Genomic DNA, 14,054 nt, shown 5'->3' on the forward strand with positions numbered 1-14,054 from the left:
TGCCAACGTACTCTGCACCACTTTATTAAAAACCAATGCACTCTATGCCAACTACTCTGCACAGCTGCACTCTATGCCACTGTACTGTAATCTGCAACACTCTGCTCAATGCCACTGCATGCTACGTCACTGTACACCTTTTGACTTCTGTGGACCCCCACTTTATCAACACTGGATCCCGGGGACCCCCACTGAATTATTATTGGAATCAGAGGACCCCCCCCATTGACTCATTACTGAAGTTGGGGACCTAATCTGTTAATATTATTTAATTTACTAAACAGATGCGGACTCCCCGGGATCCCCGGACCACAGGTTGGGAACCACTGCTCTGTGGTGACTCTGTCACCAATACACTTCCTGGAATGACCCAAGTGGTTTTGGCCAGGTGAAGAGCGGAGCTCTGCCACTCTGGATGGTTGCCGAAACTCACCCAGCAAACACCACTAAGGCATGGCACCTGGCCACGGGATGTAGCCAAGTTGGAAGGGTTCGGTACCTGGGAACAATTGGCATTAACCTTCTAAAAGATTCATTCCAAGAGCTCCAAGAGACATACTCCCTGTTTAAAACACAATTCCACAAATACCTACAGCTGTGCCATGCACTGCACGTACATATTCCATCAGACACACCGATACCAGAGTTCAGCCCAATAGAAGCCAAGATTATGAAGGGTTCGTTGGTAGAGGTGGCATATCTCAAATTTATCATACACTGGTCGTCCACACTCCAGACATGCTGGCCACTCTCCGACCCCGCTGGAAAGAATGGCTGGGACCACTAGATGATGACGACTGGCAGGATGCCCTGATAGCCCCTTTAGAACTGATCTTCTCCTCATAGCTCCATCTTGTGCATACTACCTACAATGTGAATACCTCACCCCTGATAGGTTATTCACAGCGGGCCTTCTATCTAACCCGACGTGCATCGGCTGTTTCCATGCCCCAGCTGACTTCTTTCACATGACATGGTCCTGTCGTGTTATAATATGGTATTGGAAATCTGTGTGGCATGAGCCTCTGATGTTCTAGACATCAAAATTGACAAGTCCCCACATAAGTTCCTTGGAGAGGGTTGGGGGCAACTGGGCAGACCGCGCCTTTTTGGGGATAGCTCTGCTGGCCGCCAAGCGTGATATTGCTGCACACTGGAAGGCCTCCAAACTCCCCACATTGCCGCAACTGAAGCACGGAGTAGACTGGTGGGCCCAACAGGAAAAGCCGGTCTCTGAGGCCCGGGGGTGTCAAGCAAAGTACAATAAAAACTGGAGCAGATGAAATGTGATCTATGGTGCAGTTATGTTGCAGCAATGTGGGCTGAGCAACCCCTTATGTTCGTTGTATGGTCTACTGATATCCGATTTATTTGTATTAGCGAAGACATTAGTCGTTGTCTATGGTATGCTCCCAGACCTCATGTGACCTGTTATGATCTTAATAAAACATTAAACATGTGCCTACAATAGGTAGAAACTGAGACAAACCTTTCCCAGAGGTACATAAAACAAATAAGAGAAAATGAAACCTGTTTCAGGCCTCAGCACACTTTGTTCATTTCAGATGTCAGCTTCTACAAAATCGGGTCATAATCTAGCATTCCTTCCAAATTTGTCCCATGACTTTCTTGGTATTTTGAGCAAGTTCTTCATTCTACCAGAAAATGAAAGAGGCCAAGCTTGACGTTTGTAACCCAGGCCCCACAAAACCTTATCTAAGGCCTGGCTGGTTTATGGGCGAGCGGGATCGCACTAATGAGATGAATGCTGTGGTGTTATTCCTTTATCCATCGCAGTCTCCCTCCACTTCTGCACTCCTTGTCAACTATAGCACCCCTACTCCTGATGCACCTGCTGTATCATCTCCCCCTGCAGCCCTCCTAACGGCAGACAGTATTCCACATCTTCGTGACACCTCTGCTAGAGTCTTTGTCCCACTGAAGTCCCACAGCCCCTCAGCCCCAATTTCCTTTACCCCCTGTAAAATCCATCATAATCCTCTTCTTTAGGAGACTCCTTGTTTCCCTTAACAATTGCATGCTTCTTTTGAAGCCTTCCTCTTAATTTCTATCTTGATTTAAACTGTTCCTCCTTTCGATGGTTCCATTCTGTGAAATCTCCCCCTACTTCGCTAGCTTTTGTCGACCTGCTCACTCTCTTTTCATCCTTATCCTCCCATTCCCTGCAGTCCTCACACCCTCCATCTCTTCGCTCCCTTGTAGTGTGAGCCCTTCTGTGGTGTCTCCCTTTTCCTATAGTCTCCTCTTGCTGACTCCCTCCTCCTGCACCTCTACTCTGCGCTCTTCCATCTCCCTTGCTCCATCTGCACTCACTTTGTTCTTTCTGTCCTGCTGCCATGCAGTACTCCACTTCTTGAGCTGTCTCCCAACTCATGTCAACCTTACACCTGGTACTCCTCCCGCAGCTGGTCTTTCTATTCCTGCTTCATTTTGTGGCCCATTTCAATGGAAAGTGTGCTAGAGCTGTGTGGGTAAGAAGTACACTGGAGACCAAAACAAAGCACACGGGTGGGCATTTGGGAGAAGCATATGGGGGTGAGCAGAGAGAGATAGAAAATATGTGCAATCTAATGGAGTGCTTACCTAAAAAGAAAAGAAAAGCTTTAAGTGATCAGTGGATGGCTAGATTCTAATCAATGAGAGAGATGATAGGCGGTGATGCTCAAGGAGAGGGAAAAACACAAGATGGACAAGGAAAGCCAATAAGAAGCCAGGAAATGAGACCAACAACAAAGTCAACCAATGGTAAGCAATGGAAGAGCTGTAAGCCCAGTAAGTTCTTGCACTGTCTTGTAGGCTTGATCTCCAAATGTTTTACACACGGTATAAGATAAGCCCCCCAGCAGATTTTAGATTTTCTTATTGACTAATTGCACATATGTACATTTCCTTCAAGTAACAGGTGCCCTGGAGAAAAGGCTTGTTTCTTGTTTAGCGGTCTGTCCTTCCGCGTTTTTCTTAGCAATAGAGACCCTCTCTTTCCTTTTCAGCTGCAGGCAACTCAAGATCAGCATTAACTGTTCAGTATGTTTGTTTAACAGAAGGTATGGGATCTGTTTTGGTTAAATTAGAAATCTAGGGAATGTTGTTCCCAGCAGATTCTGTCTACTTAGCCCTCTGTGAAGGACCCTCAAAAAGAGTTCTACACAGATATCAGCAACTTGCACTGTCCCTCTCTGACCCCTTAGCAAAGAACGCTACTGGGATCGAAAGCTCTTACACAGAATTTATTAACTGAATACTCTCAATAATCTTTCTGCTCACTACTTTTTCAATCCCTTCCTCTCTCACCTTCCATTTTCTCTATCTGCTCCCTCCTCTCTCATACCCTTGTTATTTATCTGTGCCTCTCTCCCCACATGCTTTCTCTCCTTTCCCGCTACCTTGCTTTTTGTATGCAGCCTTTGCCTTCTTTCTCTTTTTATCCTTCTATCACTCTCAGCATCTTTTATGTCTCTTTTTTCCTCCTTTCTTGGTTATATCTTTCTTTCTGATCCTCTTTTCTCTCTTTCAGCATCTATTCTCTCTCTCAGCTGGCGGACCCTCGCTTTCTTCCCTCTTCTCTCATTGTTCATTCTAACCATTCCAACCTTCGGAATCTCACTTTCTTTACATCCTTTCCCCACGTCATTTCTATCTCTCTTTCACACTCTAGTAGTGTTGCTACCTATTAACTTTAAGGACCTGATTACAAGTTCCTCGTAATATGCCGACCCATGCGTATTACGCATGGGCCGGAATTACGAGTTTGCAGGTATTTAACGCATCCAAGAATTATCGGATGTGTTAAATAACTCTACCTTTGTTAAAGGTTAGACCTGTCAAAAGTAACCCGAGAAAACATACAGTATTTACCATATCATGAAGATGTTGGAGTGTTGAACACTATTTATGCCCCATAAATGGTAATAGGTGTTATTTATTGCACCGAATAAATAATGTACCTCTGGTATTGTTATTTATCGGGGCAAAAAATAAATTGTTAGCTCATAATCAGGCCCTAAGCCTATGTTCAGCAAAGGAGCCCTGGCTCTATCATTCATTGCACAATGGTAGTACTGTGGCCATGGAGCCCACTGTCAGATTTCGTCAGGAGTTTATATGTTGGTAGTTTTTTCATCTTTAAAAATGTTTAGCTATATGTGAATTTTTGCTCAAATCTCATATCATACCTATTTTGCCATGTGCTCCTGAAAGCCATCTAGTGTAGCACTGTGCTACCCCCCTCAGATGTGTGGATAAAAATGACCTTTTGCCCTGAATTTTGACCCGTTGTCCAGAATTTTCAGTGTCACTGTCCAGAATTCGTATTCTTGCCCAGTAGTCACCCTGAACGGGAACATCCATTCACCTGTCCGCCTGAGAAGTCTCCCTTCGCCTCCTGGTACCTCCAGCACTCCTCTTCCATGTCCCTCTCCCCTCGTTTGCATTACCGCAGACCCATTGCTCCCACCTCTCCCCTCATTCTTCTCCTCCACAGGCGCTCATCTTCCTTCTGTCATGCACGTTTTCTCCTCGCCTCCTCCCTCATCTGTCTTGTTCCTTACCCTGTTTCACTTCCTATTGAAGTCTTCATCTCAAGCAGTGGCGTCGCACGGGTGTCGTGGGCTTTAATGCGAGCAAACTGCACCCCACGCCCTGTTTTGGTAGTGAAACTGCAGCCACTAACTGGTGTCGCGGGCCGCTAACAAACCTGGTGCCGCTGCACCTGCTGCATTGTTGGTTGCTACGCCCCCTGTTCTGTGTCTGAAACTATCCCAGCAAACCCAGCCCCTGTCTTCCCCGGAGCTGGCCTCCTCCCCTCCATTCTCCACAGTATTCTCTTCCCAGCACCCCTCCCGCCCTCTCCTTCCTGCAGCCGCTCTTCCCCTCCAGTCTATCACCTCTCTCCATCTTTCTCTCAGGTATACCCCGTCCCTCCTGCACCCTCTCTGAGGTCTCCTCCTCCTTCCACCTTGCAGCTTCCCTCTCAGCCCCTGCAGACTCTCACCTCCCCTACTCCCTTTTACTCTCACCCCTCCCAGCCCATCCCTCTGCCCTCCACCCTGCAGCTTGGCACTCGCTCTCAGCTCTCCGCCCTCTCTCCTCTGCCTTCAGTCTTTCCTCCCGTCCCCTGCAGTCTCTGTCGCCGGTCTCCAGTCTCCTCCTCCCCGCAGCGCCCCCCGCCCCTCTTCCCGTCGGCCGGATGGTTGTCTCCGGGGCTGGAGGAGGCGGGCCCGGCATGTTCCAGGGATGATGCTGGGCTCCGGGAAGGCTCCGGACAGCAGCAGGTTCCCGCTGCATCACCTGGTCTGGAGGAACCGACCCCTGGAGCTGGAGAAAGAGCTCAGCGCGCGGCAGGTGGGTGAGAGCAGGGGAGGGCGGGGCGCGGCCGTAAGGCACGGGGGGTTGTGGGAAGAGACGGGGGAATACTTACCAGGGTGAGTGAGCGCAAAGGTGGAGCGGATTGGGGTGGTAAAGTGATAAAAGAAAATAAAAACAACGGGGTGAGGGTAGGGCGTGGTGTGTGAAGAGCCCAGGTGTAAAAGGCATAGCTGTGAAGGCATGGACGGGAGGGGAGGAAGGGGGTTGGAGCTGGTGCATAAAGTCATGGGGTGAATACACTAACGGTGCTTCCGTGCCCGTGGGTGGCGGTGAGGATGTGGGCATGGCCTGGGTGAGGCAGAGGCTGGCGGAGGTTCTCAAGACATGCCTTGGTGCAGATCTGGGCTGGGTATACACGGAGCCGGATTGTCAAACAGAGCAGGGTGGCTGGTGTTAGAGCTGTTCTGGGTGTGAGGCTGGGTGCACTGGTGTGTCTGTTGTGGATCAGGCTAGATGAGATGCTAGGTTCACGGATGAGTGGGTGTCTGCTGTATCTGGCTAGATTAAAGACCCGGTGCACGGGTGGGTGGGTGGGTGGGTGCATGTCTGCTCTAGATCTGGCCAGATGTGGGATTAGGTTCTTGGGTGAGTGTGTGTCTGTTGTATATCTGGCTAGATTAAATACTAGGTTCACGGGTATGAGGGTATCTGCTGTGGATCTGGATAGATGAAAGACTAGGCGCATGGGTGGGGGGGGGGTGTCTGCTGTAGCTCTGACTACAGGAAAGACTAGGTTCAGAGGTTGTCTGCTGTGGGTCTGGCTAGATGAGAGACTAGGTCCTCTGTGTGTGTGTGTGTGCTATATATCTGGCTAGATGAAAGACGCCGTGCACAGGTGGGTGGGTGCATGACTGCTGTAGATCTGGCAAGACGAGAAACTAGGTTTACGTCTGCTGTATATATGGCTAGATGAAATACTAGGGGCACGATGGCTGGGTATCTGGTTAGACGAGAGACTAGTTTCACTGTTAGATGTCTGCTGCAGATCTAACTAGACCAAAGACTGCGTCAATAGGTTGTCTCATGTGGCTATGGTTAGATGAGAAACTAGGTTCTCGGGTGGGTGGGTGTGTCTCTGCAGAAGTGAGCTGGGTGAAACGTCATTTTCTGGTGTGCACAAGGTTCCGCGTGCACAGCTGCTGTGGCGGTGTTTCGGCGTAGAGCTGACCTGTCTGTGAGAGTGTGCACAGCCGGGCTTGATGGGTACCTGGCGTAGAGCTGGCCTGTCTGTGAGAGTGAGCACAGCCGGGCTTGGTGGGTGCCTGGCGTAGCGCTGGCCTGTCTGTGAGAGTGTGCACAGCCGGGCTTGGTGGGTACCTGGCGTAGAGCTGGCCTGCCTGAGAGACTGTGCACAGCCGGGCCTGGTGGGTGCCTGGCGTAGCGCTGGCCTATCTGTGAGTCTGGGCACAGCCGGGCCTGGTGGGTGCCTGGCGTAGAGCTGGCCTGTCTGTGAGAGTGAGCACAGCCGGGCTTGGTGGGTGCTTGGCGTAGCGCTGGCCTGTCTGTGGGACTGTGCACAGCCGGGCCTGGTGGGTGCCTGGCGTAGCGCTGGCCTATCTGTGAGTCTGGGCACAGTCGGGCCTGGTGGGTGCCTGGGGTAGAGCTGGCCTGTCTGTGAGAGTGAGCACAGCCGGGCTTGGTGGGTGCCTGGCGTAGCGCTGGCCTGTATCAGAGGCTGTGAACAGTCACAGCTGCGGTGTTGGGATTCCGTCCTGGGTCTGGCACTGTGCAAGGGTGGGTGGGTATAGAGTCTGCCCTTCTGAACGCACGTGCACAGGTGGGCGCAGATCCATTGTGCTCTAGGGGCCGGGCAGACATCTAAGAGTGGATGGCATTTGGTGTATAAAGGGCCTGTGTGAGGGTCTGGCTAACAAGATGTGGTGTGTGGATGCTGAATGCAGTGTTGCTATACGTGCGGAGCTCAGTGCATCTGTGGTGGGTGTGGTACTGGCGTGATTGATACCTCGGTGCAAAGCAAGGGTGCGTGGATGTCCGATGTAGAGCCTGCTAATGGCCGCCGCTGGGCTCATCTTGGGGGTACGTATCTGGTACAACGTTGGTTTGAGGGTCTGGGTGTGCAGCTGCAGTCTGTGGAGTGAGTAACAGAGAAGGGCAGTGTATGGTGCTGTGTGCAGACGTGTGCCCAAGTGCAGCTGACCCTTTGAGGAGTTGCTTAAACACCCTGGGTGACTGCCTAGCGTAGGCCTGCTCCGTATGATAGTATGGCAGGATCTGTGCACCACTGGTGTGGGTCGGTGTGAGGTTTAGAGGTGCTCTGCATGAGGGCTTCATGCACAACTCAGATGGGTGGGTGTTAGATTCGGGCTTCTGGTGTAAACCCAGTGACACGCTGGCTCCACAGCTGCCCTTGGGTGTGTGTGTGTCTGGTGTAGAGCCAGTGACATGCTGGGTCCACAGCTGACATGGGGTGTGTGTGTGTCTGGTGTAGAGCCAGTGACATGCTGGGTCCACAGCTGACATGGGGTGGGTGACAGTGTAGAGCCAGTGACACTCTTGGGCCACAGCTGGCCTGGGGTGGGTGTCTGGTGTAGAACCAGTGACAAGCTGGGTCCACAGCTGACCTGTGGTGGGTGTCCGATGCAGAGTCAGCAAAACGCTTGGTCCACAGCTGAGGTGGGTGGGTGTTCAGTGTAGAGCCAGTGACACCCTAGGTCCACAGATGACCCGCCGTGGGTGACCTGTTGTCTGGTGTAGAGCTAGTAACACGATGGGTCCACAGCTTACCTGGGGTGGGTGGGTGTCTGGTGTAGAGCCAATGACACTCTGGGCCTAAAGATGACCTGCAGTGGGTGACTTGTTGTCTGGGGTAGAACCAGTGACATGCTGGGTCCACATCTGACCTGGGGTGGGTAGGTGTCTGGTGTAGAGCCAGTGACACACTGGATTCGCAGCTGACCTGGGGTGGGTGGGTGTCTGGTGTAGAGCCAGTGACACGCTGGGTGCACAACTTACCTGGGGTGGATAGGTGTCTGGTGTAGAGCCAGTGACGCACTGGTCCACAGCTGCCAATGGATGGGTGCCTGTTGTAGAGCCAGTGACATGCTGGTCCACAGATGACCTGGGGCGGGTGGGTGTCTGGTGCAGATTCAGTGGTACGCTGGGCCCACAGCTGACCTGGGGTGGGTCTGAGTCTGGGTGTGCAGCTGCAGTCTGAGTGCAAGTGAAACGCTGAGTCCACGGCTGCGGTCGTGTGAGGTGGGTGTGTGTCTGGTGTACAGCAGTTTGAAGATAGAGGCCGGGTGAACAGGTGGTTTGGGTTGGTGTCTGTATAGCACAGTTGCACAGCTTGGGGAGGGCGGGCATGTGGTCTAGACCAGTCTGTGTAGCACAATGTTTGAAAGAAAGGTTAGGTGCTCAGTTGGGTTGTGTGTCTGGTTTAGAACAGTTTAAAGGAAAGGCTTGGTACTGAGCTGAGGTGGAGGGGTATCTGGTGTAGAGCGGTCGGTATGACCCGCTGGGTTGGGTGGGCATCTGGTGTAGAGCAATCTGTATGACACGTTGGACGCTGAGCTAGTCTGGTGTAGAGCAGTTTGAAGGAGAGGATGATTAGGAGGATGGGTGCCTGAAACAGAGGAGTCTATATGGCACTCTGGCTGTATAGGTGTTGTGGGCATCTGGTGTAGAGCAGTTTAAAAAAACGGCTGGACGCACAGTTGGGAAGGGTGTCTGGTGTACAGCAGTTTGAAGGAGAGGTTGGGTGCATTCAGCTGGGGTGAGTGGTTGTCTGGTGTAGAGGAGTCTGACACGCTCGATGCAAAGCTATGTTGGGCGGGTGTCTAGTGTAGAGCAGTGGTTCCCAACCTTTTGAATTCTGTGGACCCCCACTTCATCATTACTGGAACCCAGGAACCCCCCTGGATCATTATTGGAACCTGGGAACCCCAAACTGAGTCGTTACTGGAAGCCGGGGACCCTGGCCTAAACAGTACTGATGATTTGAAATGCAAAACAATACACAAAATAGTACTGAAACAAGCATTTATCAAACATATACACAAATGATGCCACATTTTAATTTGCAAACAAATATAAATAACGAAAAATAAAAAATGATTTTTAATTGGAAAGTTGCTGCTTTTCTAAATTCAATTGAAACCACACATTGTCCATGCTATAATCTGTTTGATGCACCTGCATTGTTCTCATGAATCAATTTGAGGATACTAATGCAATTTTTAGCCTTCCATTTAGAATTCCTTGACATTTACATTAAGTTTTAAAACTTTCAATTGCATATCTAGCCACTTCATTTATATACAGTTTATTAATCTGTTCATATTATTTAATTTTCTAAGCAGTCATGGACCCCGGGAGGAGGTTTTGCTGACCCCCAGGGGTCTCCGGACCTCAGGTTGGGAACCACTGCAGCTGGGCTCACAGTGGGGGAAGGCTGGTTTCTGGTGTAGAGCAGTTTGGAGGAGAGGCTGGGTGAGCAGCTGGTGGGTGTGTCTGGTGCAGAGCTGCCTGTATCAGTGACGTATGGTTGGGTGGGTGGCATAAAGCATTCTATATGACACTCTAGGTGCACAGATCTGTTGGGTGGGTGTCTAGTGTAGAGTAAGCTGGGTGCACAGCTTGGGTGGGCTGGTGTCGGGTGTACTGCTGCCTGTATCACAGGCTGATTGTAGATCTACTGTGGGTGGGTGGCGTAGAGCATTCTATATGGCACTCTAGGTGCACAGCTCTGTTGGGTGGGTGTCTAGTGTAGAGTAAGCTGGATGCATAGGTTGGATGGGCTGGTATCTGGTGTAGTGCTGTCTGTATCCGAGGCTGAGATACTGTGGGTGGGTGGCATAGAGCATTCTACATGACATTCTCGGTGCACAGCTCTGTTGGGTGGGTGTCTAGTGTAGAGTAAGCTGGACGCATAGCTTGGGTGGGCTGGTATCTGGTGTAGTGCTGTCTGTATCCGAGGCTGAGATACTGTGGGTGGGTGGCGTAGAGCATTCTACATGACCCTCTAGGTGCACAGTTCTGTTGGACGGGTGTCTAGTGTAGAGTAAGGTGGATGCACAGCTTGGGTGGGCTGGTGTCTGGTGTACTGCTGCCTATATCACAGGCTGAGTGTAGATCTACTGTGGGTGGGTGGCGTAGAGCATTCTACATAACGCTCTAGGTGCACAGTTCTGTTGGACGGGTGTCTAGTGTAGCGCAAGCTGGGTGCACAGCTTGGGTGGGTTGATGTCTGGTGCAGCACGGTTAGAAGGAGAGGCTGGGTGCCCAGCCGGGGTGGAGGGTGTGTGGTATAGAGCCGTCTGGCATGCCCGGCTGCACAGCTATGTCGGACGCGTGTCTAGTGTAGAGCAAGCTGGGCGCGGAGTGGGGAGGGCTGGTGCCTGCTCTAGAGCAGCTTGAAGGAGAGGCTGTGCGAACAGCTGGTGAAGGTGGGTGGCAGGGTCGAACTGGGACATAAAATAGGCTCGGGTACTACAAATAAAGTGGTCTCCTGTAGCCAAAAAGTGGCTCACATTTGTATATCAGGCCAGTTTTTCACTTGTAAAGACAGGATTTATGTGTGTTGTGAGAGATATGGCAGACTTCATGCATTTGTGATTACTGCAAGTGATATTTTGTGGTAACTGGGAATCAACAGTGAAAACCAGACCATAAAATCGGCCCACAAACTGCTAAAACACAGGCCCACACACCGCTGTCAGACCAGCCCCTCCGCCGCTGCCTGAGTGCCCTATAGGTCAGTCCGACTCCGCTGGGCGGCGGAGAGCGAGTGTCTGTGAGAGTGCCGCTTTCCTGTTATTTGGTTTTTGGGTCTCTGGATGTGTGTGAAGGACGCATCGCCCTACCAGGCGCCGAGGGGCCCGCTGTCTCGCTGGCATGGAGGGCGGGCAGGTTCTGGTTTGATGTAGGGCGGGTCGCTGGGGCGAGTACCTCAGCGCTCAGCAACTTGAAGGGCTGAAGGGCGCAAGACTTTACCTACCTCGAGCGTCTGTAAAAACAGTGTCTTAAGTTTTGACAATTTTTTTTTTTACTAAAATGTACTTTGAAAACGAAAATTGTTTCCTGCAATCAGTGAGCGTAACACAAAATGATGAAGGGTCCCTGAGTATCACAGGTATTCATTCACTTTGGGCTGAATGGGGTACATTGAAATGTTGGGGCCCCCTGGAGGGTTGGGCACCTTCCTACACCAGTGTCCCGAGGGGGCTGTGATACTCCCCCGCCTGCAATCTATGACATCTTGTATATGTAATTGTGAGAAACCCCACGGGCCCCTGAGTCTCCCAGGTATCATTCACTTTGGGCTGAATGGGGTACCTTGAAATGTTGGGGCCGCCCTGGAGGGCTGGGCACCTCCCTACACCACACTGTCCTGAGGGGGCTGCGATGCTCCCCCGCCTGCAATCTATGAAATAATGTATATGTTATTGTGAGAAAACCCACGGTGACAACGAACATATATTTTTGTTATCTTGTGTTGCTGAATATACATGGTTTGTGATGTTGATTGCTTAGTTACCTGAGGTTTGGGAGCTTGGCCTCCTCGCGCCTTGGTCTGGCATCCCCCTCACGGGCGCTAGACAGAGTGCCCGCCCTCTCACCGGGCTCCGCCCTCTTGACCAGGTTCCTCGATGGTATAAATACTTTATTATCTGCCTCCGTGGGGCTCGTGGGGGCTGCAGAGGGATTAAAAGGGTTGAGCTGCGCTGTAATGGCCGCTATGTCAGAAGGACTCTTATCTCTTCTCCCGAGTGGCGGGATCACCTCTTTATCTGCACCGAGAGACAGTTCAGAGGGTTGGCTGCAGCCTTTGCAAACTGCCGCAGTCCGTTGTGGATGGACTTGTCTCACTCAAGTTATTTCTCCAAATGCAGGAGGTGCGCTTAAGGCTGGAGTTTTGCAATCTGGTGTCTAAATAGCTACAGGTTTTCAGAAACACTTCTCAAGGGTAGCTGTTTATGGGTCTAACGGCCATTCACAGTGCAATCCCATTACATAAAATTCAAATAATACCATTATCACGGCTGCTGGAAACATACGCTAGGGAGGGGCAAATTATGCGGCATGGTTGACTAAATTGTGCGGCGAGAAAAGGTTGATTTTGCTGCAAAATGCAACACATGTTGTGATACTATTACCTGTTTATTTTGCCATTTTCAAACAGGTAATTCATGTCTGCGCAAAGATTTCACTTCAATACCAGTTTAACACCAAAATACGGCAATAAGAAACAAAAAAGGGGGCCAGTAAACCTTTGCAACAGGCCCCCCACTGCTCAGCAGCACATGTTGCCACGTTTTTAGTAACTTTTGATCCGTTATAACTTGTTAAAATTTGCAAATTGTGTAGCAGATGATAGATTATATTGTATTTGCAGGCAATACATAATTATACACAAAACAACTCAGCCGCTAAAATGTCATTAATCCAGTGGCCCTGGCCATTATGTAGACACCACTACATACAACTCACAGTATGTACATACACTGCATAGATACGGCTGCATCCACACTGTGAATATGGAGCAGTTAGGTAGTGTTAGGGTCATACTAGGAAGCAGAGATAGGGTAAGGTTTAAGAGTAGATTTATTGTCAGGGTTAAGGGAAGGACTAGAGGAAGATTCCAGCGCAGGTTGAAGCTTAAGGTTATGGGTACGGTATGGGTTGTGGTTAGTGTTACACTGAGGGTTAGGCTTAAGCTTAGATTTATGTATAGTGTTAAATTGAGGTTTAGGGTAAGATGTAGATTTAGTTTTTTGTTTTTTTTTGCAGTTTTTATATAGCACGAACTTTGCCCAAGGGTGATAGAGTGCTTTACACGAACACCAGATTACATTACACAAGACGTAATCTTGGGAGGAGAGATAAACTTCAGTTTTAGGATTAGACAAGACACAGCATGTGTGTAGTGTAAATAATAAGGTTAAGTTTAAGGTTATATCTAGGATTAATGGTAGTCCTAGGGTTAGGCTTAGGGTAATGGATACAGTTAGGTTTATTGTGCTGTTGAATGTACTTTTTAGGGTTAGCTAAGTGTTAAGATTATCGTTAGTTATAAGATAAAACGTGGGGTAAGTGCTAGGAAGAAGGGGCAGGCTGGGCTTAGAGTGAGGGTCATTGCGCTTATGCAGCCTATATATTGATGTGGACGTGGAACATTGTGTTATATAAAAATGTGGTTGACTCATTAGTAGTTCGACGTACAGGTTCTATGCAGTGCTAGGATCATTGTAGTGATATTCGAGGCAATTAGAAGAAGCTCAGAAATACTGTGAGAGCAGTTTGCAGGGGCACAGCTTATAAATCAACTGGAAAATATCTGTGGGGAGTATGAGGAGTATCTCTGCTGCATCCTAAGTAAATTGTATGATCACATTTCCCAATATTAGAAGTTTTTCAAAATTAAACTGTTTTGGTCAGAAAGGCAAACTTGAAATCCTCTTTGTAATGCATCGAACAGAGCTTTGAACATCTGACTATAAAAGAGAAAACACACATTAGATCATTTCATAAAATTGATCCTTTCAGAGGGCCTAATATTCTTCGACAAGCAAACTTACTCCTCTTCTTCTGCTAAGTATGCTGAAGACAACAGATGTGTATGTTTGTTTATCAATTAATCATAGGTCTTGTGAGAGGCACAGTAGACGCTGCTCTCTACACTCTTTCTCAATGGAATGCCCTTAAATTGT

At 49.7% G+C, this 14,054-nt stretch overlaps 1 protein-coding gene across 3 annotated transcripts in view; it reads left to right on the top strand.

Annotated features, from left to right (window-relative positions):
- The first annotated feature begins 4,966 nt into the window (after window positions 1-4,966).
- Window positions 4,967-14,054, top strand: part of ANKRD13B (ankyrin repeat domain 13B) — a 353,565-nt gene continuing 344,477 nt past the window's right edge. Inside the window, exon 1 of one of the 3 annotated variants that reach the window (XM_069226255.1) lies at window positions 4,967-5,361. In XM_069226255.1, coding sequence (XP_069082356.1) covers window positions 5,254-5,361 — 108 coding nt within the window. In that variant the 5' untranslated portion in view covers window positions 4,967-5,253. The remainder of the gene's footprint in view (window positions 5,362-14,054) is intronic. The other 2 variants (XM_069226253.1, XM_069226254.1) reach the window with 2 other exon arrangements.

Source organism: Pleurodeles waltl, chromosome 3_1 (assembly GCF_031143425.1).
Source record: "Pleurodeles waltl isolate 20211129_DDA chromosome 3_1, aPleWal1.hap1.20221129, whole genome shotgun sequence".
In the NCBI taxonomy this organism is placed as follows: Eukaryota; Metazoa; Chordata; class Amphibia; order Caudata; family Salamandridae; genus Pleurodeles; species Pleurodeles waltl.